This window comes from Mytilus galloprovincialis, chromosome 7 (assembly GCF_965363235.1).
Source record: "Mytilus galloprovincialis chromosome 7, xbMytGall1.hap1.1, whole genome shotgun sequence".
Classification (NCBI taxonomy): Eukaryota; Metazoa; Mollusca; class Bivalvia; order Mytilida; family Mytilidae; genus Mytilus; species Mytilus galloprovincialis.
The window spans coordinates 31,835,529-31,860,507 of NC_134844.1; the positions used below are offsets into that span (position 1 = coordinate 31,835,529).

A 24,979-nucleotide genomic window follows, 5' to 3' on the forward strand; every position below is an offset into this window, starting at 1 on the left:
GGTCACCACGTGACAGCGTTAAACCAATCACAACGTGATATTTTACCTGCTGTGCGATAATTTCAAATATTTTAATGACAACACAGATATATGTATACAAATAATGAGATAACTATTCTTTTATCGCCTTTTAAAAAATGTTGCGTTGTATATGAAATTATGATAAAAGTATGTTTTCTTGATTAATTTTGATCAGACTTATCATGATATATAACCAAGCGTGCTGAAAGTTGTGTAAAAAAAAATTGATATATATATTTGAATCTTACTTGTTCTGTTTCCACAAAATTTGCCACATTTCCATCATCATTTGCTCCTCTTACATTAAATCTGGTTCCTGCCCTTTCACAACTTAGACGAGATATGAGACAGGCCTTTGCTTGTCTATGAGAGGCATAAATTGTTCTGATTTCTACACCCCCACATATTACTTTAAACAACCATTTATCACAGTCAACATTAAATCTTTGGAAATGTACATGTAACATACGATTCCTGAAAAGAAAAGAATACAAGTTAAATTTGTGTTACCTGCATTTAACCTCTACAAAGTACAAAGAACATTTTAGTTTTAGTCCTTTTTATCAAATTTCTATTAGGAGAAATAAGACTAAAAACATAAAAAAAAGTCTTCTCAAATTAATAATGAAGGTGGATGACTCAATAATAATCATCCATTACTTTTCTTCAAATGCATCAAAAGAAAATTTGAGAAAACCTATAGTTGTTAATTTCTGTGTTATTTTGGTCTCTTGCGAAAAGTTGTCTCATTGGCAATCTTGCCACATCTTCTTTTTTTTATAAACTTATAGGTTTCATAACGAATAAGAATCAGATATAGATTGATATCAACTCAAGTTATTTAATTTCAATATATAAATGTAATAATAAACAAGACTTTGGCTTGTTTATTATTTCTATTTAACTTAAGGATGTATTCTTCTGACTTTTCAGTCTCGTTCAGTCTAGTTGAAATCTCGTTCTTGAATTATTTCCAAAACATGTGATACAAGTGGAAAATATCAATGAATTTTAAAAATATTATAATCAAACATAACTCTGTGAAAAAATTGTGTATTTACAATGAATGGTTTTTGAGTAATCCAGTTTTCAAATTTTACGACCAATCAAATCAGTATTTTTAGCCAAAATTTTGAGAAAATGGGTTAGGGATACAAAAAATGATTTTACAAGAATCATGTACATCCCATACCATTTTGGTCTTTTCAAATTTCTTAGATATGTATTTTTTCAATAATTTATAACAAAAAAAGTTGAAATAATAAGCATTTTGTTCTTAAAACTGAGAAAAATCACAAAAATACAAAATTGGCACCATGGTAAATTTTACACAAAAAAAGCGCCAAAATATGATAAAACTTTCTTATATTAACACCTACCTATAGTTTTTTTAAGTAAATTTTATTCAGATTGGTCCACTTCATCTTTATAGAAAGTATGAAAAAATGTTTAGTTGTGGAACTGTGATATTTTTCACGATAAGAGCCCCAAAATAGGTAAAAACCGATGAAAAATGGGAAAATCATCAAAATAGGGCATTTTCAAAGGGCCGTAGCAAAAAAAAGAAGTGCACCACCATATGTTTTTTTCTTCACCCGTTATTTTGTTACAGTCTTATAAACCCAAAAATCTCGTTAAGAAAAAAAGTTTAATTCTAGAAATTTTTTGGCTCCTCCTTAAATAACTAGAGTTGATATCCAATTTTTACAAGTCGTTAAACCTATTTTTCTTATGGTCAACACTCTCAATGTGTATAATTAAAAATCTGAGAAATGTTGATCTAGGCTTTTACCATTTAATACAGTATGAGGGCAAATGTCCTTTTACAGTGTCAAACTTTAACATCAGACATTTTAAGACTTTTTGTACGCTTCAGAATGTAATAAAATTTGAAAAAAAGAAGATTGTCAGGTGAAATGTGTGAGTGTATATTAAGGAATAACCAATGAAAATGTCATAATATTGTCTTGTGATGCTAGATAAAACAATCAAATAAATGCAGATTTTCATATCACTTTTTCATATCACACTCCATGCAGTGTGATACGAGAGATTTCTATACATGCATGCAAGAGATTGATAACAGGCCACAATCATAAGAGAAAATCATTTCCTATTATATAATTTTTGAGATGTCATCTCATAGTATATCAAACTTATATCAGTTTTGACAAGATAATTTCTTTATTTAACGATGTTTAATTTACCAAAAGAATCTGTTATCGGTTTCATGTTCTTGTAATTTTCTTTGAGCACAGAGTGTAAGGTCCCATGGTATACCAGAGTTTGACCATGAAAAGTAAAATGTCCCAGAGTTCATCAGCTTTTTAATTTCCTGTATCCTCTCCTCATCACCTGGATTATTTCGTAAAGACACAAACTGAGTTGTAGTGATTTTGAAAATGTCAGATTCTCCAATTTTACCGACAGATAAACAACCAGTCACTAAAACCAAATATGATACACATTCTTGTCCTGAAAAATATAACAAATTAATAAATCAGTATTAGTAATTAATAAATCAGTATCAACATACCGTGGATTCTTTAGTTTTTGTGAATATCAGTTTTTCATGGATTAAGAAATAAGAGGCTCTCAAGAGCCTGAATCCCTCACCTGTATTTCAGAGGAGAAGATTTTTAAATGTTACTAAACTTGATGAACAAATTGTTTTTAAATGTAACTAAACTTGATGAACAAATTGTGTAAAATTGTCTTTAAAGGGCAATAACTCCAAGGGGTCAATTGACAATTATGGTTTCATTAACTTTTTTGTAGATATTACTTTGCTGAACATTATTGCTGTTTACAGTTTATATCTATCTATAATCATATTCAAGATATAAAAAAAAAATGCAAAATTTCCTTAAAACGACCAATTTAATGGCAGCAACCCATCAATGGGTTGTTTGATTCATCTGAAAATTTCATGGCTGATAGATCTTGACCAATTGAACAATTTTACCCACTGTCAGATTTTCTCTTAAAGCTTTAGTTTTGGAGATATAAGCCAAAAACGGCATTTGACCCCTATGCTCTATTTTTAGCAATGGTGGCCATGTTTGTCATTGGATCAAAACTTCAAATACAATTTATAAACTAGACACCCTAAGGAACATTTAGTTAAAGTTTGAAGGTATTTGGCCCAGTAGTTTTAGAGGTAAAGTTTTTTTAAATAGTTTACGACAACAGAAAACGACGACGGACGCCAAGTGATGGCATAAGCTCACATGGGGCCAGCTAAAAATTGTGTTGTTTGGGGATTTTTGCCAAAATTTGTATACAAGCATTTAGAAAATATGTGGCGGTAAAGTAATTTAACTTGTATTGTCTCTTACAAAAATCTAAATCTTACAAAAGCAAAATCTTTGATATCTCACATTCAAACATGCCTCAATACATGATCTACCTTAAAGAAATTGTTTTTGTATTCTTAATCTATAATAATGAATTACTATGGAGTTGGCAGCTATCACTGCATTCATAAGTTTTTGAATCCTAGTCAACAGTTTACATGTATGTTTGGATATGAGAAAGTAAATTTTAGACTTTGACCTTGCAGAAATTCTATATTCATTGATGACACATTCTTTGGCACGTCTTGTGAAGGACAACAAAAGTAACTGGTATCATTATCATCCATGAAGTCTTTCTAAAGTTCTGAGCTCTATATAACTTTGTATATACAATTGTATGTCGACACAGTGTAAACATAGTTGAAATAAGTTCTTGATTTTGACTTTGCAGATAAAATTTTAGTTCTTTAAACCATTCAACTGTTCTTGACAAGACAGAAATGGTAATTCTATTTAATGCCATCCCCAGTACTAACAGTCTTACATACATGTGTAAACCATTTATTTACCTAGATTGAAGTTTAGAACACCCAAGCATCCATATGCATCCAATATCTTCACATACTGCTTTTTAATGGCTTCTGTTTCAGCAGCAGCTGTTAAATAAACAAAGTTTAATGTTAATTTCATCAGTAGTTACAAAACTAATAGAAAACATCATGGCATGCAACAAAAGTTCTGCTGAAAATTCTCTCTCCATATCCAGTTGTAATTAAAGTAAAATAACAAAAATATAGAACTCAAGAGAAAAATTCTAAACAGAAAGTTTGTCAACAAATGAAAATCTAAAGCTCAAACACAACAAATTAACTGGAAATAACATGTTACTTCTTCCAATGAAAAACATAGCTTCATTGGCTTCAGCATATTGATGTCATAGGAAGACATCTGTTGGGAATTTAGCGTGAATATTAAAGTTGCTACCTTACAATTTGTACATTATGACGTTACTTACTTAGCAATGGCTAGACGTTAAATAAACACTATCTATACACAACACATTTACTCTACTTTACACAACATTTTATGGTGCTGTGATTGACGGGAAATTGGTTCAACAATGGAAACGAAGTTAAATGCAATATGTGCCGGCAACAGAGCAGCAGTGACAAAGCTATGGACCAAATTTGAGGAGCTAAAGGAGAATCTGGGCAGCGTTGAAATGGAGGAATTCAAGCTATAGAGGATGCTGTAACCCAGAAAAAGAAGATTCTTCATGATTTGAACGAGAAGGTGATAGAAGTCCTACACGAGGATCACATTGAACAAGAAATTACAGACTAGGATGAGTATATGTTTAATTTAGACAGTAAACTTAGGCAAATACGAAAACAAATGCAAATCTTCAAAAAATAATTCTGATTTACAAGAAAAGTTACTTTATATTGATCTACCAAATATACGAAATGTGAAATTCTTAAACAGTCGTCACACATTTACTATCCGCTAGGATTTATCATTACATAGCCCTGTATCCATACAAGCAAATATTTTGATGCAGACATTGAGGGAACAGAAGTAGGAATGTGATGAGCCACTAACATTAGAAATACAGACTACATGGAAACATTTAGCCAAGGATTTGGAGAAAGCAACTTATACAAAATTAAAAAGACCATACTTTACCAATTTACCAAATCAGAAAAAAAAATCTTTATGTTTTTGTAGACACTAGTACAACTGCATATGGAGCAACTGTTTACATATGTAACCATCATGAGTCATCCTAAGTTAATGCAAATAGAGTAGCACTGCTTAAACAATTGACACTACCACAGCTGGAATTAATGGTCACATTGATTGGAGCATGAATAGCTGATCACGTTAAATCAGCTTTACATATAGAAGACATGACATTTTGGTCAGACAGTCAGATAGTTCTACACTGGTTATCAACTTCAAAGCAATAGACAACTTTCAAATTTGATGCATTTCCGTCAAAAACTTTGGTTTTAGTGAACATCATTTGTGCGTTTAGGGATGTCGGAGCTGCAACTACAAGAATTCTCACTTCTTTAGTGATGGCTTTTCTTACATTGCTTAGGGTTATACGATTGCTATCATATTCACGGGCCATTCTTTTTCTTGTGTGACCAAGCGAAACTCTGTAAAATTTGACAAACCTATATTTTCAGATTATATAAAACGAACGGTCCAGAAATTCAGGTCTGTCAAATTTACAGAGTTTGATGCAAAAAAATAATTTATACTCTCCATTTGCCCTGATTCACTTTTGCCCTAGTATCTGTTCGCCCTGATACCTGTTCGCCCAGGGTCCATTCGACCTGATTTTTATTTTTTTTCTAATTGTTGTCTTGTCGCATAATTTTAAGTATTTGAACAAAATATGTTAAAGTTTGTTGAAAAATTGACAGAATATTATATTGTCGCAATTAATTTATCATTTTCCCTTTGATTTGCAGAATAGAATACTGGAATACAATGCATTTATCTTTATTGATATTTGTTAACAAAATAATTGTATTCAATCAATCACTAATGTATGCAGTATAACTGAGACTAGTCTCAGAGTATAATAATAAATGAAATTGTAAATCTGTTTCATAATTGACAGTTCGTACATCGTTGTTTTTATTAATTTCAAGCTTAATATTTTATCTTAACAAAATATAAATCCATCAAAAGACAAAATGAAAAACAAGTATCACAATAATCAGTGACCAGAATTTTTTTGTCATTGAACAATTAATGATCCTAAACAAGTTATAAACTTTTAAATATTTCCATGTTTCCATAAATTTCAAGAATATTTACCGTAGATATATCTGAATAAGTTTATTCAACTTCAAAGCCCTGAATATTAATATTTTTCAGTAGGGCGAACAAACTCAGGGCGAACAGACCCAGGGCAAACATGTCATTAGGGTGAACAGTCCTGATACCTGAGCGTAGTAATGGGGGTACCTTCATGACGTATAACAGTAAAATTCTTGCCAAATATGTTAACAGTAATTTTGAGTGCATGACGATAAAATGTACACTTTCTTTCAGACGATAAAAAAAGTGTTTTGATGTCACAAGAAGGCATAAAAGCAAAATAGAATTACAAAGCCTTTCTCCGACCATGTAAGGGCTGCATAGTCAGTCAAGGACGTTAAAAACTTCCATCATCTACCCTTTCAAGACTTCATATAAACTTTTTGGACAATTAAAAAAGTATGATTGAAGGAAATCAAAGCACCCTCAGGAAGCTGGAACGTATGTGCTACCTCCTAATCAGCCGTTTCTCTGCCATAAAAAAGGATAAATTGGCTAATATTAGAGGAGTTTTCAAAGTAGACTAGCAGGACTTGTAAAATAATGAGATTGATTTTATGAAAGTGACAACAGGATATGTTGTTTACTCATTATTACATGTCCTGTTTTAAATATCACGTACATAAAACAGCTAATGCGTTAGATTCAAACATCAAGGTATCCTCATTATTTCTGTTTTCAAGAATGATGCTATATGGGGGAGGCTCTAGCTTATGAAAAACTCGGAAATTTTTAATCATCGCCATCTTCTTATTTTGTGAAGTTGTCTCCCTTATTTCCGTCTGCTATACTTCCAGTTTGAAGATATAAGCTAAAACCCAAAACCTGGACAACGCACCCGAACTCCCGTTCGCCTGCGTGCCAGATTGAGTCTTGAGATTGCAATGAATAAGGACCTCTACATACAGATTAAACACACGGTTGACTTTATTCTGACGTGTATGAATTTTCATCACACTATTTTTTTTTTGTCTTTTGTGGTTGTTTAGTTTTTCCCTTCTCCCTTCTTGGGAAAAAAAGGTACTGGAATAAATAAAGTGAATTCATGAAGATTTGTAATTATGAGAATCTCATATCTTACGCGGAAAATTCAGAATTCAATACAAATCTGAAGCTTCCATTTCTAGTTTTGGCCAAAGAATTTCACATCTTTATTATGCGTATATTGTTTAGGCAAAATCCCGGGTCTTATTAGAGCAGGTATTATCATGAAGTCTGATGATTTGATATTCCCTGCAGGTTTGTGCAGAAAATTCAAACGGCCGGACCAAAATCTATCGCCCGTGACATTTTAAAAATGACTGATCCAGTTAATCAGTATGGTGGCGGCAACACTCATAACTTCGCTGTATTTCATTTTTGTCAAATAACACTATAATAAAAAGATAAAAATGTTAAAACATTTTAGAATAGAGGATTTCGGGGTCCCAAAATGTAAAGAATCACTGTGGAAAATAAAAGAATTATGTAATAAAGTACTGATAATCAGATTACAGAAATGAACTATGTAGGCAGAAAAAAGGAAATCATACATAATTGCAGTAAGGGATAGAACAAGGGAATTTTACAGAATAAGTCTTATTTTCAAAGATACAGAAAACTGCCTTAAAACTTTAAAGATAATACAGAAATCATGACTATCCCCAAATAATAAATGAATAAAATAAAATACGTATGGCGTGAAAGGCGTTACCTGTTCAGACGTAACGTCATACATAGTGACGTGTTCATGCCTGGCGACTATGAAGAGAACGTTGGATACAGGTTGAAGGAAGAATTTCACGTAAGTATTTACTACTTCAATAATAAATCATGCTATTGTTTGTGATCATTTGCTAGAGACTGGGATTGTAAAAAAAATTGAAAATGAAAATTTAAGGGAATTGCTTTTCTTCTGTGTGAAAATGTATGCCCAAGGGAGCAAGCGCATAGAGAATCATTTACTCTAAAGGGTTCCATACCGTAAAGGCCATATCAAAATATACAGCTTCTTTTAATGTAATCACATCCTTTAAGTAGTTGAAAAGTTAAATGAAATTTACTTAAAATTCATTGGGACTCTCAACTGTAGACACCAGACAAATTTCACAAAGAATGTTCCGCGAGGAGAAAGTAATCAAAATTAGGGGGAGAAGATATCAAAGGACAATCGGAAACTGTATCAAAGGGTCAGAATGGGGTTTACAGAATAGAGAATAATGGGCAAAAGTACAGAACAAACAGAGAATACAAATTAAAGACAAAAATGACAAAAAATAAACAATGAATAGAAAATAATGGTGTGCTAAAATATAAAAGAATGGAGAATGATAGGCCAAAAATATAAAGAATAGAGACATATGGGCAAAAAAAAATGAAATTAAAGAATATAAAAAATGAAGGACTCGTGATTCGAGAAAGAGAGACAGCAATATGACTTAAAGAAAATAGAAAACATGCTTGACGTTGGTTTCTGTCTACCATATTTGTTTTATGTTTTTTGCTTTGTTCATTGGCTTCTCGTATGAAATATTCAAATCGGTTTTTCATATTTTTCTAAATGGTATCGGTTTTACTCATTGTTGAAGGTTGTATAATGACCTTTAGTTTCTTACATCTACGTCATTTGGTCTCTGATGGATAAAGGTCCTATTGGAAATCATAGCATATCTTCTAATTTCTATAATGTAAATTGTCAATCTTAGAATCTAAGACTTCACAGAAATGAATATTTAACACCTAACCACCCTAATAATCAAATGTTCATTCTTGTTTGCTTGTTTTTTTTTTTTTTTTTTTTTTTTGTTAACTTGTATTCTTATTACATGGGTTTTTTTCAGGGATTATGTTTTTACTGAGAAGTACAAACAAATAGAAAACAGAGCTGTAGGTTAAAATAACTTACGGTATCTTAATTATTTACGATAAGTTTTGATTTCATAGCTTGGTTACTCCATAAGATATATAAACTAAGACCGTTACATACTTGTACATTATATCCGTCTTTGCTGATATCGATTTTAAAAAAAAGATCGATCTTTATTCTAATGGTTATCACAAACAATGATCTTCGAAAATCGGACTTACAAAGTGTACCTTCGAAGGTAATATCTTCTTTCGGTGTAAACGCTGAGATCGATAGCCGTCGATCATTCTGAAAAGGATGTCTCATTAACGTTTATTTACCTTGCAGCTTTTTATTCATACAACATACCATCAAACAGTATAACATCTGAAGTATGAATATACAGACACAAGTGAGACGGTATAGTGATAAAAGGGGAGGGTCTGTTAAATTTTATAACACGGCTTTTAAGGACCTTTTTTTTACACGGAAACAAAACAAAAATCACCCTACCCACCAGATAAGATTTCCAATAATCGGACTTCGAATAATTAGTCTTTTTATCATGGAGATGAATGCTTACATTTAAAAACCTTTTTTGTTTTACCTTTTTATGTTTTCAAGCTACCTGCGGACAAAGGATTAGATAATTGTGTTTTTATGTTGCAAATTCCAACTTTACTTCTCATTCGGTTTGGTTGCAACTTAGGATAGCTTATGGGCAAAATAAAATAAAATATTTGATTCTTAATGGAAATTACTTCCAACTTGGGTCTCTTGTCGGGATGAATTTTGTAACTTGAAAAAGGATTTGCCGGGGTTTTGTTTTGCTCAATTAATTTGTCTGCCATTTTCTGTAAATGTTTACAAGTAATTACAGTGATTGACCGAACAAATCTGTTACACTAAATACATGTGGATTGAAAAAGAAGATGCTTAATTACATTACCATGATTATTTATACATACAAGTTAATTGTGATAAGTGTCTGAACCTGTATTATGTGATCTCATGAATGGAGAATGTCATTTTGAATTGTATAATTTGTGCACAAACCATTTGTCTCTGCGTTTAAATCGGAGACATAAAGAGACATACCTATATGTTTTTTTTTTTAATTTTTAAACTAATTTTAAAACGATTCCACTTTTTGAAATTTAATTTGATATTTTCATATATTTTCTAGTAAAGAAGTATGAAACTTATGGCACGAAATCGTATACAGAAGTTAATTCTCACACCTGAGTATTCAGAATTTAAAGACACTCTGCTTGCAGAAGGAGCTTTTATTGAGTTAGACAAATGTGGAGAGCCAATCAGACAAGTGTTTCTTGCTCTTTCAGAAAATGTTTTCATACTTGCTTCTGAAAATGTTCCGGATTATGTACAATGCCCCTCCGTCAAGTATGATGCAGATATTGATTTGGATACTGATGGAATGGAATTAGAATGGGTTGTTCCTAATGGATTTCTAGACATCAATACTGATAGCTCACATAGGATAATAACCGTTGATACACGGACAGGTCGAATAGGCCACTTCTTGTTGTCTGATATCTGGGGCAGTGCGAGGAAAGACTGGGTTATTTGGAAGGAAGCGTTACAAGATATACATGATGATCCCTACAGTTACACAAAATGTTTATTCAAAGATTTTCTTATACCCGATACAATCTATGATATGTCAGCAGTAAACATAAAACGAAGTCAATTAAGTCAGAAAAAGGCCAAGAGTCTGGAAACTCTTACAAATAAAGTGATGACAAAAATGTATGAAATCCAGGACGAAATGGAAAGTAAAAAAAATAAACAGAAATTGAAAAACTCTGCGTCAAAATCAAATGATGCATATTTTACAAAAGAAGCTGGAAGTCAAACTGACAATATCCAAAAGAAAATGAAACAGAAGGGACAATCATGCAGTGCAATGCTTAAGAGTATGTGTTTCGGAGGAAAAGCAAAACAACGTCCAAAATAAAGATTGACGCTATTTAGTAAAAAGAAAATGTTTGAAGTATTTATTAAATATTAAGTACATCGATTAGCACTTTTATAATATATATGTCCATTCACCAAGTAGTACTATGTCTGTAACAGTCTACTCTGCTGCGTCTGTAAAAATTGAACGTTTTTTGTAAAAATTTCCGTTAACGGCATTCCAATATTAAAAAAAGGGGGTGGGGGCGTAATAATGTTCCCATGGCTTACACATGATATTTCAATCACAAAAGGGAGTACTTATGTCACTGCTCAGTGGCGAATAATTTTCATAAATGAGGGGGATGAGGCACTGACTACACTAAGAGAGGGCCCGCTCCAGTCATGGTTCGCTAACTCTCTCTCTATATATAATCAACCAAATTCTTTCTAAAAAAAAAGACCCAGCTGGTTCTGCCAATATTGCTGAAGATCCTTTTTTTTCATCAAAGATAATGCCTCCAATATATATTCATATTTCATATTTTCAAGATAATAACTCGGATATAAAGCGGCAAATGAACTCTTTAATTTTCTGAAAAATTACCTATATTCCGACAAAAAACTTATCTAGCTCTAACGATATTATTATAATTGTACTAGACTGTCATGATGAGCCAGATGTTCAAAGTACAAGTGTAGTTAGTTTACTATGGAGCAGTCCGATGGGAGACATGACACCAATTCATTTTTTTAAAATAAATAAGGCCGTTAGTTTTCTCGTTTGAATTGATTTACATTTTCATTACGGGGCCTTTTATAACTGACTATGCGGTATGGGCTTTTCTCATTGTTGAAGGCCGTACTATGACCTATAGTTGTTAATTTCTGTGTCATTTTGGTCTCTTGTGGAGAGTTGTCTCATTGGCAATCATACCACATCTTCTTTTTTATAAGACACATTATTATTGCTCCGGGTCGACCAGTCTTTGCTCTTACTTCTGAATTTTGCGTCATTATCAGGGGTAATTATATGTTAACAATACTAAGACATTGTCTTACTGGCAATCATGCCCATTTTCTTTATATATTAAAAAATCATAAGCCAAAGAGAAACTGACGTGTTAAAAAAAAGAAAGAGGACGAGAAGACAAAGATTTCGATGGACCTAATATGATCGATATTGAAACACAAAATTGTTAAAGTGCGCTTCTTTCATCAAAAGAACTGAAAGTTCAATGATAACTCGGTGTTTAGCTACCTCAGTGACTTTCTATTCTTTTGTATAGACTGTCTGTTCTTACTTACTTACTTACTTACTGCCCTTGTACGCCATTGGCCGATCTTAACTGTATCTAAACAGTATTGTTTTTCAAGCCACAAATCTATATGGAGAAATAGAATGAAATAAACAGTTTGATATTCCGTGTCAAAAATACTTAGCACTGTAAAAATTAACAGGACGACATGACGCTTATGTAGACGCTTTTCTGTATATTTCTTTTACCAAAAACATCAGTTTGACTCATTTATGCTCCTTCCAAAAAAAAAAACAAAAAAAAACAATAGAAAACCCATCAACAGCAACAAAAAAAAAAAACAACCCAAACACAAATCCAGTTTCTTTATAAATATTGTACATCATTTTAAAAGAAAAATATTAAGCAAAATCATAAATGTATTTTAAGAATTACGAAAAGATTTTAGTTTAAGAAAAAAGACATATGATGACATATCTTGCAGTGTAAGATAGATTTTATGTACATTCGATACAAGTTTTGAAGTATTCATGGCATTTTCATATATCCCCATTTGCTGTTCCTTGACCTACATCAAGTCGCGTTTTATGCCTTGGTTATGGGTAATAATATTGACAATAACTTCTTACTAAGGACTTTTTACCTCAGATTAACTTCTATGCACTAAATTCATGTAGTTTATTCTTTGGTTTTCTATGTTGTGTCATGTGTACTATTGTTCGTCTGTTTGCCTTTTTCATTTTTAGCCATGGTGTTGTCAATTTATTTTCGATTTATGATTTTGACTGTCCCTTTGGTATCTTTCGTCCCTCTTTTAAAACTGTTGTCAAAGATTTTTTTTTATTGTGCCGCATATTCACAAGTATAGGCACTTGAATTTTTAACAAATGTGAACAAGGACATAGACAATTATAGAAAATTGCAAGATAATGAAATCATTTGATGCACTTTATACCTAATTCGAACATTGATATCTTGCAAGTAATACTTCGAGACCAAATATCAAAATACAAACAAGGAGTTCAAAGTCGTTTATTTCTGAACTCAAAATTAACCAAAAAAGGACCACAGACCAGCTGACTAATACTTTACGCATTGTCATGGAAGAATTTGGTATTTTACGTCATTTTGCAATTTTGTGACTTTTTCGGAATATACTTTTAGTAATTTGTCATTACACAAAAGTATAGTATAAATATAGGAAGATGTGGTATGAGTGCCAATGAGACAACTCTCCATCCAAATGACGATTTATAAAAGTAAACCATTATAGGTCAAGGCCAGGGTACGGCCTTCAACACAGAGCCTTGGATCACACCGAACAACAAGCTATAAAGGGCCCCAAAATTACTTGTAAAACCATTTCAATGGGAAAACCAACGGTCTTATCTATATAAAAAAAAACAAGAAACGAGAAACGCGTATAAATTACATAAACAAGCGACAACTACTGTACATCAGATTCCTGACTTAGGACAGGTGTAAACATTTGCAGCGGGATTAAACGTTTTAATGGTACAAAACCTTCTCCCTTTTCTGAAACAATAGTATAACATCAAAACATAGAAAAACACACGATAAAATATCAATTCGAAGGCTTAACTCAATAAAAAAAAATCCGTAAATTAACACATTATGAAGGAACAAATTTGATCTGCGATATAACCCTATAAATAAACTCATCATAGATACCAGGACTAAATTTAGTATATACGCCAGACGCGCGTTTCGTCTACAAAAGACTCATCAGTGACGCTCGAATCCAAAAAAGTTAAAAAGGCCAAATAAAGTACGAAGTTGAAGAGCAATGAGTACCTACTTCATAAACCAGTACTATGAAGTTCACCAGCAATGGTATCTATTCATAAGGATAGCTGAAAAATTGCAAGACATTGGAATTTTAATTTCAAATAAAAATATATAATATATTTACACGGCATATTAAAGATATCTTAATATGCTTAAGTGACAAATTTTACCGTTATTTTTTTTATATAGAAACAACAAAAAACAAACAAAGCATTGAAAAACCTTCCATACCTAAACCCTTGAACCCTGTATATACTGATAGTACAAATTTCTGTTGACTTTACCCAACAACTTACTCTGGTGAAGAATAACTTGTATAACAAATGATTGATTCTGACTAATATTTTGATATTTAACGACCAGTCTGTCATATTAGTTATTACTGCTATAAATGTTTGTGTGATAAATCTAGCTTGATTTTTACATACATAAAATGTGAAAAATGATCACTTCAATTAAGTCAACTTATCGAAAACTATCATAGTAAGTGACAAAAAATTGTATGCCCCATTTATGGCCATTATGTTTTTTGGTCTGTCTGTCCGTGCATCTGTCCAGCTTCAGGTTAAAGTTTTGGTCGAGGTAGTTTTTGATGAGGTTGAAGTCCTATCAACTTGAAACTTAGTTTACATGTCCCATTAGAGAATTAACCCCAAATTCACGGTCCACTAAACATAGAAAATGAAAGTGCGATGGGGCATCCATGTACTATGGACACATTCTTGTTTTTAAATGTCCTAAAAGTATTTTCATTTGTATGACATTGTTTGCTAAGGATACTAGCAAATTTATGAATATATCACATTTTTAATGTTGTAAACAGTTCTGATGGATTTTGCCACAGAAACATTTACACCCGGACTTACTTTCGATAGAAGACTTGAAATTTTTTGTTGGACTACCTTTTTTAGAATGTAACTTAAACCATAAATCTATACCAAAGAGCTTTTGATTTTGTTCTAATATCTTTTTTTTTCTTCCTCCTCCTACTACTACTTTGTATTGTGGTTTAGTAAGATGTCGCTTGGATATTTTGTATATTAGAGAAAAGTCATTGCGCCTTTGAAACTGACCCTCTTTAACTGTACTTTAATTTGTAGGAGATATTCCCAATAACTGTTTCAAAATTGCTCTTCATATCCAGTTTTGTCTAATTTTTGGATGGGCACTGCAGACTTCATGTGGGAGTGATTTCTCCTTCTGTTTTTGAAATAAATGATACACTAAGGTATTCACATGAACGGTAAAAGAAAATTGGGGTCAAGGTCAACGGTTAAGGTCATGTTCTTTATTTTTTTACATTTGCTTGTGCCTGCATAACTATGTTCTAAAACTTAAAGATAGATATAAATTTGCAATATTGTGATGAAGATATTATATATACATTTTCTCTGAAACAATCCAATTACCTCTTATACGAGTCAACTGGAAGAGACCTTGAGTAAATCGAAAGTAGCCCGGCATTTTTGCACTTCTTCCATGGAAAAGTACATGTATGTATAAAACTGGTTGTCGTTTGTTCAAGAATGTCAAAATAGTACTTCATAAATTGTTTTGGTATAAAATAAGCCACTAGTGTTCTTGTTTGAATTGTTTCACATTTTGATGTTTGGGCCTTTCATAGCCGACTATACGGTATTTTTTTCTCATTGTTAAAGGCCGTTCGGTTGCCGAAAATTGCTTATCTCCATAACACAGTTGGATTCATTTTTTATTCATAAATAAGTTCATTTTTGTTAATGGGACTTTAAAGCATGTTTAATACCATTTGGTTACGGACAGTCTTTTCTTGAATGACCCTTTGTACGTGTACGGTACTCGGTAATACGATTTTTTGGTTTGTTGCGGTAAACCATAGTACAACCTCTTTGGAGTGTTTCGAACTATTCGGTAAACTAATGTAACTGAATCTACTCTGACTCGAGCATCTCGGTACGTGAGAGTAAATGCAGAGCCATGGTTTCCATTTGAAAGACCATATTTGTTTGCAATCTTAACTGCGTCTTCTTGGTGACCGACGTACGAGTTAACAGTCCTGTCATCGGCAATACACATCTGTTTTGCCCGGTCACAATGCATGGCGTCACTATTACTACACTTTGGACAAGATGGAGTAAGTTTGTACTCGACAAGTTTAGCGATACGGTTTGAATATCCATCAACATTGAGATATCCCGTGATTCCTCGGGCTTCATCGTTAGGTGAATGACCAGTTTTGTTAGTGGGAGAAAAGTCAGTTGCGGGATTGATTCCCAATGATTTCTGTCTTGTACGGAATAGTTCCCAGATGTAATCAACAAAACAGTGATGTGACCAGAAGATTGGATCAAATGGACTCCTTTCTAAGTTGTTCATTTGTCCGTCGCACCAAATGTGGACCTGTCCGTGTTGGTCTTCAAGACTGTCGCCATCTGGGGAAGTATCTACATTTATTTCAGCAAATCTTCTCTTGGATAACAAGCGCAAAATTCCAGTTTTCTGAAAAAGAGAACCGTCTGACCCAATATTACGTATAAGTGGTCCAATTGGTGTATCGAATCCACTAAATGGTCCAGACTCTACTTCACCAAAACCGTTTCCGAAATAGTCCTCTGTCCAAATCTTTGATTCAGTTGGATCTGCCATTTCAAAATCAATAGAAGAATCCCAGAATGGGATAGCCATTCCACAAGCTGTCTCAAATCTAAAAAAAGAAAAGTTCGTTCTTTAAACCAATCAAATTCAAACTTCTATATAAAAAAGGGAATTGCGTCTTCTTTTTAAGCAATCAAATTAAAAATTCTATAACAAACGAAAAATGCGTTTTTTTTTAAAACAAATTCAAATTTATATAAAAAGGGAATAGTGTGGTTTTTTTAAGCAATTAAATTCAAACTTAAAAAAAGTAATGGTGCGTTCTTTTACACTAATCAAATTCAAACTTCAATATGAAAACGGAAATAGTGAGTTCTTTAAAAGCAATCTAATTGACCTATAAATGTTTACTTTATAAATTGTTATTTGGATGGAGAGTTGTCTCATTGGCACTCACACCACATCTTCTTATATCTATTCTATGAAAAAGGAATAGTACGTTCCTTTATAAGTCAAGCACATTCAAACTTCTATGAATAACGATTAGTGCGTTCTTTAAAAGCAAACAAATTCAAACTTTTAGGAGTGTACTTTGCATCGGAAGCAAATGTATTGGTATCGACGTATCAAATATAGAGACAGCGTGTGATTGTTTATTCTTAGTTACAATGTTCTTTTCAATTATATTTGTTTTAAAAATACTCAAAATGGGTAAAAAATTATTTAAATCGTAATGGCATTATCTATTCAAAATACCTGAAGAGATGGTGCACATTTAATTCAAAGAATACAGAAATGCGACCCCTTTAATCAAAATCCTCACATATAAAGAACCTTTGGTAATTATTAAAACGATCTAAAAATGGAAGAAACTGCGTTTAATCACTTACATCAGTAAATATAATCTATGCCATGGTAAAAAGTTAGGTCCACCATGTGCTTCATCTACAGCTATTCTGTGGAGGTCTGCTATTGTATCATATCGACTAGTACCTGTACCGCTACTCTGAAAATAAAAACACAAATGCTTTTTGTGCTATTAAAAAGTTACATAAAGGTTCCAAGAACGCATACATATACTTGAATGTTTTACTATTCGACAGACATCAAGATCGGTCAACCATATGACACACCGTTAGACTTCAGATTGTTGGTGAAAATGTCACTGGGGTTAGAAGATATAAGTCTGTGTTGCAATAGTTTAAAAACTACACAATATTCAATCTTTGGATAAATAACTCCTATTTTAAGTTTGATTTAATTATGAAGAATGAAAATTATCTTGTTTTAAAGGAATCGTTCATTTTGTAAAACAGTGTTTTACAGTCTAGCCATTTGTTGTGGCCCTTTATAGCATGCTGTTCGGTGTGAGTCAAGACTCCGTGTTGAAGACCATACTTTGATCTGTAATGGTTTTCTTTTACAAATTGAGACTTGGGCGGAGAGTTGTCTCATTGACATTCAAACCACATCTTTTTATATCTATTTTTTAAAAAATAACATAAAAAAGCTTGGTCAATGCCCTGACTAACCATATCGAATTTGAGCCTCCGTACTGCTGCAGAATATTTTGGCCAATTACTCATTGGATCTCGGACCTCTCGTCTGATACGTTTCGGAAACACCTCTAACAGTTGGGTACGTCTTTTTACTCTGCCTCCGTGATTTGATTCAGAAATAATCTTTCGGAATATGGATTGAAGATAGTTGACTTCATCAGTCGTCATGTTTTTCTTTATCGTGGGATGTAAGAACATATCAAGGCAGTGTTTCTGTAGATCTTGAGCTAATACTACTCCTTCAAGGCTATTCTCAACTTTATGGTCAAAACATTCCAGGAGAGTCTTTGGAAGGTAATTGCCACTGACCACTGTCATGTACAGCGTCAACAAGATGGCAACTGCAGGTATAACCGCCTTGCACATCTGAAAATTAATGGTAAAAGTATACATGTAAAAGATGTTGTATTGTATAAATAAACAAGAATGTGTCCCTAGTTCACGGATGCCCCATCCGCATTATCATTTTCTATGTTCAGTGGACCGTGAAAATGGGGTAAAAACTCTAATTTGGCATAAAGATTAGAAAGATCATATCATAAGAAAAGTTTCAATTTGATTGGACTTCAACTTCATCAAAAACTACCTCGACCAAAAACATTAATTTGAAGCGGGAAAGAGGAACCAACGGACGATCAAATGGACGTATGGACGAACAAACAAACAGACGAACGGATGCACAGACCAGAAAACATAATGCCCATAAATGGGGCATAAAAAGAAGATGTTGTATGATTGCCAATGAGACAACTCTCCACAAGAGACCAAATGACACAGAAACGAACATGTACAGGTCACCGTACGGCCTTCAACAATGAGAAAAGCCCATACCACATAGTCAGATATAAAAAGCCCCGAAATGACAAATGTAAAACAATTCAAACGAGAAAACTAACGTCCTAATTTATGTACGAAAAAAAAAAACAAATATGTAACACACCAACAAGCGACAACCACTGAATTACAGGATCCTGACTTGGGACAGGCACATACATACAGAATATGGCGGGATTATAAATGTTAGCGGGATCCCCCTTGACCTGGGACAGTGGTATACCAGTACAACAGAAGAACGAACTATAAAAATCAGTTGAAAAAGGCTTAACTCGTCAGATGGATATACAAAGAAATACATATAACAAAAACACAAAGTGGACGTGGGCGAGTATTTTCATATCCCAACAACAAAAAGACACTTGGTACTGATCTGAGAGTACTCGCAGTTACTGACATCTTATTTAAAGCCACTAACAACTAACAAAAAAATCATGCATCTAAGACTAAATTATCAATCAGTACACATCCAACATCCAATAGATTTAGTTTAAAAATGTCATAAACAGTCAGATAAAAACGTGCAATGCCAAGATATAGGTATTGACAGATTGTAGATCCATGAATTTATATATGTATATGGCAATAATATTTAGTTTGCTTTTAATTTACTGATAACAAGATCAATATTTAATGATCTGATTACAGTGTTGAATTGATAACCTTTTAGAACAAGTTTATTTAAAGGATCGACAAGTTCTCCAGGATCGTTTCTAAATTTCCGGGCACGGTATTCACATTTCATTGTAAAATAATTACATTAGATGTATGTTTCATTATAATACTTTATTCTGATTAGCTAACTGAACATCACGTGTTATTCCTTAAGCAATTGCATTACTCAACAAGAGTGCACACACTGAAATGTCTCGCCTTCTTTGCTAATCATTGATATTATGTTGATAGTCCAAAGTATAAAGCTTCATTACAACTGTAACATAAACTTAACATGAACCAAGATAGCTAAACACAGACCAATCGATAAACCATGAAAATGAGGTCAAGGTCAGATGAACCATGCCAGGCAGACATGTACAGCTAACAATGCTTCCATACAACAAATATAGTTGACCTATTACTTATAGTTTAAGAAAAATAGACCAAAACACAAAAACTTAACACTGTGCAATGCGTGAAATTGAGGTCATGGTCAAATAAAACTTGCGGGACTGACATATAGATCATAAAATACATGTATTTCCATACACCAAATATAGTTGACCTTTGGCATCTAATATTATTGCATAAAGTATGAGAAAAACAGACCAAAACACAAAACTTAACTATAACCACTGAACCATGAAAATGAGGTCAAGGTCAGATGACACCTGCCAGTTGGACATGTACACCTTACAGTCCTTCCATACACCGAATATACTAGTCCTATTGGTTACAGTATCTGAAATATGGAATTGACCACCAAAACTTAACTTTGTTCACGGATCCATGAAATGAGGTCCAGGTCAAGTGAAAACTGTCTGACGGGCATGAGGACCTTGCAAGGTACGCACATACCAAATATAGTTATCCTATTACTTATAATAAGAGAGAATTCAACATTACAAAAAATCTGAACTTTTTTTTCAAGTGGTCACTGAACCATGAAAATGAGGTCAAGGACATTGGACATGTGACTAACGGGAACTTCGTAACATTAGGCATCTATAGACAAAGTATGAAGCATCCAGGTCTTCCACCTTCTAAAATATAAAGCTTTTAAGAAGTTAGCTAACGCCGCCGCCGCCGGATCACTATCCCTATGTCGAGCTTTCTGCAACAAAAGTTGCAGGCTCGACAATAAAACTGATCATTCATGATAACACGTGGTGCCGCAATAAAGTGCACAGGTGAATTAAACAAAACAATTATAAAATGCGTGTTTTTTTATGATCATAGCTAAAAATGTAACTATAATTAAGTACTGAATGCTTCTTTTTGTAACTTCATAGGGGTGTAAAAGCGTTGACCGTGTGCACATTTTTAGAATGAAGCGCTTCTGCGATTCATACAAAATGTACTTCGGTCAACGCTCTTACACCCCAATGAAGTTACAAAAGAGAAGCATTCAATTCTTAATTGAATTTTTCATTTTTTTAGTAAAACTGCTATACATTTGATTTAATTTTGTGTATTTTTCTTTTGATATCAACTTGTTGGAAGAAAAGTTTATCCTCTGCTTGCTTTTCTATTTTTGTTTGTGTTTGCGGATGTCTTTGCTTGTTTTTGAAGAACGTATTGTGAGCTGAAGAATGTCTTGACTGCTTTTCTTTTCTTTGTGTCAAGCCTGCGAGTTTTCTCGTATTTTAAACAAAAGAAAGATCGTGAAAAATACAAAACAAAAACTTTTAGACAGCATAAAAACACATTATGAAACAAAAACGTTTTTTTCTTTCTAAAACGTCTTTTTTTATATAACAATTCATGATGGCCACTATAATATATATATATATATAATTAAAACCGGATTTTAGAGTACCCCCTACTCTATGCGATATGCCTTGGATATAGAATCTTACCAAATTCAAATGATATATGTTAGAGTACATGCAAGAGAGTACAGTTTATGCGAATTGAACGTTGTTTAGACATTCGACATCGTCTTTTGCATAAGAATTCATATGTCATCTTAAACTTATCTCGAGACAACGACGATTGATTAAAAAACAAAACAGTTCAACAAAAGATATTGTTTCCATTACCTATTTTCACTATTTTAATACTAGAATTGATTTGTTGCATACAATAAAAGAACTCAATCAAAGGTCCATCATAGAAAAGTCATCTTTCGAAAGTTTTTCGGTCGCCACCATGTTTTGTTTGACCGTCACGGTTTATATGTGCTACAGCTGACTATAGTAAGTGTGTTTTTTTTATCTATGACTTCGCGCTCATTTTCACGTTTTTCAAACTTTTTGGAACACAGTGTTTATCAGTGTTATCAAAGTATTCAATTATTCACATCCATGATTTTGCACTGCACCGTTGTGTCTCAACTTTTAAAACTTTACAAAACCGGAATTTGTTGCACAATTGAAAACAGTACATATTGCTGAAAAAAATGTCAAAAAACATACAGAAAACAAAAAAATATGTAGCAAAGTATCTAATTTAAAAAGTTCTTACCTTTGTACATATAAAGGCAAGCTATCCGACAAAGGGTCAAATCGCGGATAAGTTATTGATATCGTATCAATATGGAAGACACTTTTTTTATGGTCATTCAATTTGATGTTTTTTTGTCAGAAAGTTGTTATTAATAGCACATAAAACAGTTATTTGTCATCAAACTGTAAAAGATATATAGAAGGGGGTTATGACTAATATAACACTAAACAAATGTTTTACACACTAAACGATCACAATATAACACTCACATTCTTTAATTCTCAAAATGAAAATAATAAAATAAAAATGTTCACATATTACTTTAAAATAGTACTGTTTAAATTCTATGCTTTAATTTTGCACAGCCAGACTCGAGTGTTTTAAATGAATCATTTTGTCTTTATGCTTTAATATTGCACAGCCAGACTCGAGTGTTTTAGATTAAACATTTTGTGAATTTGTGTGTATACATTTTCACATTGTGTTTGGTTCAAACAGATTGTTGTTATTCAAAAGTTTCTGAAATTTTAAAATGGTTGTTCTGGTTACACAATAATGTTTATATTATGGCAATAAACTAAAGTAGACACACGCTTTCAAAGCATTATTTTGTAACCAGAGGACAATTTCAAATAACATGGTTTGACAACATTTTGTTCTGACTTCTTAGATCTTTAAATTATCTCATAAGGGAGCTACCATTTGATTTTTATGGGGGGGCTGGGATGAAATTTGAAAAAAATAGGCAGGACAGGAGTTTTGAGTAAAAAAAAAGGCAGGATGTGACACTTGCAAAAAAAAAAAGTCAGGACGACAATTTAGGTAAAAAAAAGTCAGGATAAACTAAAAAAAAAGAAGGCAGGACCGATTAGAGTGAAAAATAAAAATGCAGGACAGAGATTACAGCAAAAAAAAAAAAATGCAGGACAAAATTTTTCATCCTACCCCCCCCCCCCCCCCCCATAAAAATCAAATGGTAGCTCCCTAATGTCCGTATATTTTTTTGGTAAGATTTTCATTTTCAATTGCTGTATTTTTTGTTTTCTTTTCATTGATAAATGGAATATTTGATTTCAATAAAATTGGTTAAAATAAAGAATAAAGAAAATAGATGGCAGTTGTTTACACATAATGCAATATCTCCTTCTTGTCATTTTACATGTTCTCTCGACTTAATAACGCAATGAAACAATTGCTGGTGTTTTATATTCACACGGAACTAGTCTTTTTATGTGTACTTTTTATTTTATGGCAAAAACGTTTAAATGAATAATGATTTTACAGGTTGCGGTTATTTTTATGTCAACCGAATGTCATGATAGTGTCAAAATGTTTGCCTGTGACAATATCTATAGGACATTTATACATTCCACAATAAAACTCACGCAAAAGGTATATGTCTTGCATAGTTTACATGTTAAAGTTAGGTCAGTTTAAGGTTGTACTACATATCAAGTACAATTGACCTATGAAGCATACTAACACAGGCATGTATGTCCGGTTGACTGCTGTATGGCTGATAGGTCTCATCATAAAAAGACGATGTTGAATATAAAACGTCAATAAGACCACAACTTCAACACACAGAAAAACATATAAAAAGAGTTGGAATAGGGTAAGCAAATATGGCCAACCCGGTTGGTCTTTCGATCGGCAATATAACACTTGCCAGAGTGGGGCATGCGGTTGGCTGTAAGTGATGTATTAATTTTTCATTCGCATCACCGCCCAGTCACAATGAAGACGTTAATTCCGATGCCACTCTCTCTTGGCACGTTCATAAGAACCCTTGCGAAATCTTTTAGAGCGCCGTGGTCTGTTGCCAGGCTAAATTTCTGTCCCAGATCAGTTCCTCATTTTCCAGTGGCCTTCACCGACCTTCCTCTCGATCTGCCGGTTAGTGCAGGACCTATCTATTGTATTATTTTGTAATCGTTCTGAACATGCACTATATATTTGCCACTGGACGTAACGCCAAAAATTACCAATCACATAGCGGAAAACAATAAGACAACTAGATGTGAACATGCGGTCGTCAACAATAAACATGATGTATACACAATGTCTAACTGAGGCGCTCGAGTGTAGAAAACTAGTAACAACAGAATAGTAACTTCGAGATCTTTAATCAAGACTTAATTAACCCAAACTGACAAACTCGCATTAGGATATGACAAAAGACAATCATTATTGACTAACGAGGTTCCTGACTTGGGACAATCACGTAATATTCATTGACGAATATGGATCAATACAAAATACCAGCACACCGAACATCAAGTTATTGTTATTATAAAAGACATTATATATGAAACGATATAATGAATGAAATAACATAAAGCCTCGGTAGACATTGTTTTCTAGGGGTAACAATCTGCTCTATTACCCTCTCAGAGCCTCGGTAGACAATGTTTTCTAGGGGTAACAATCTGCTCTATTACCCTCTCCGCTATGTGTTTTTTTTCTATATAATGTGACCTAAAGCACCTTGTATAAAGCTGTGAGCTTGTTTTCTATTTCATTTTTATGTGTTCATAAAGTAACGTAGATCATGATCAAACTGTATTAATGCACATAAGACAAATGGAATTTAAATTTTGTAATAATGAATTAATTCCAACAATAAATCTCCAATTCCTTATTAAGGTTCTGTCTGTAGAATTTTTACTTTTTATTGTTGTTTTTTTTTGTTGCTTTTTTTTCTTTCAGTTATTTGTGGTTGCTGTACCATTGATATATACTCATGTCTATTAAATCATATTGAATGAAATCTGTAGGGGAAACAAAAATTTGTATCCGATGGAAAATGTATTATGTTCAAGAATATCACTAGAAAATATTTCTGTATATCTTGATAGTTCAGATAACACAGATTTTAGACTTTTACAACTTTCCCTTTTAGCCAATTTTCCATTGTTTTAGTAAGGTATTTAGAAGTACATT

The 24,979-nt window shown here is 32.8% G+C and overlaps 2 protein-coding genes and 1 long non-coding RNA gene across 4 annotated transcripts in view; 1 reads left to right on the top strand and 2 right to left on the bottom strand.

Moving 5' to 3' along the window:
- Positions 1–6,935, bottom strand: part of LOC143082766 (synaptojanin-1-like) — a 45,561-nt gene extending 38,626 nt beyond the window's left edge. For both annotated transcript variants that reach the window (XM_076258622.1, XM_076258621.1), the window contains exons 1-4: positions 6,778–6,935; positions 3,887–3,973; positions 2,229–2,496; positions 270–495 (exon numbers count right to left, since the gene is read on the bottom strand). In XM_076258622.1, the coding sequence (XP_076114737.1) occupies positions 270–495; positions 2,229–2,496; positions 3,887–3,973; positions 6,778–6,901 (705 nt within the window). In that variant the 5' untranslated portion in view covers positions 6,902–6,935. The remainder of the gene's footprint in view (positions 1–269; positions 496–2,228; positions 2,497–3,886; positions 3,974–6,777) is intronic.
- Positions 6,936–7,831: 896 nt separating this feature from the next.
- On the top strand, positions 7,832–11,020 carry LOC143082767 (uncharacterized). The gene is made up of 2 exons (XR_012980467.1): positions 7,832–7,938; positions 10,166–11,020. It is a non-coding gene; the product is annotated as an uncharacterized LOC143082767 (long non-coding RNA).
- A 4,642-nt stretch (positions 11,021–15,662) lies between these two features.
- On the bottom strand, positions 15,663–22,161 carry LOC143082768 (tyrosinase-like protein 1). The gene is made up of 4 exons (XM_076258623.1): positions 22,055–22,161; positions 18,071–18,463; positions 17,429–17,544; positions 15,663–16,647 (listed from the first exon to the last, which is right to left on the bottom strand). Exons 2-4 carry the CDS (start codon positions 18,461–18,463, stop codon positions 15,723–15,725), a joined length of 1,434 nt encoding a protein of 477 aa, XP_076114738.1. The 5' UTR covers positions 22,055–22,161; the 3' UTR covers positions 15,663–15,722.
- Between the last annotated feature and the right edge of the window lie 2,818 nt (positions 22,162–24,979).

Coding starts and splice junctions, on each gene's coding strand:
- LOC143082768 (XM_076258623.1), bottom strand. CDS start 18,463: ATGTGCAAGGCGGTTATACCTGCAGTTGCCATCTTGTTGACGCTGTAC. Junction 17,545..18,070: donor GGAGGCTCAAATTCGATATG/GTTAGTCAGGGC, acceptor TTTTATTTTCAG/AGTAGCGGTACAGGTACTAG. Junction 16,648..17,428: donor CATAGATTATATTTACTGAT/GTAAGTGATTAA, acceptor TTCTTTTTTTAG/ATTTGAGACAGCTTGTGGAA.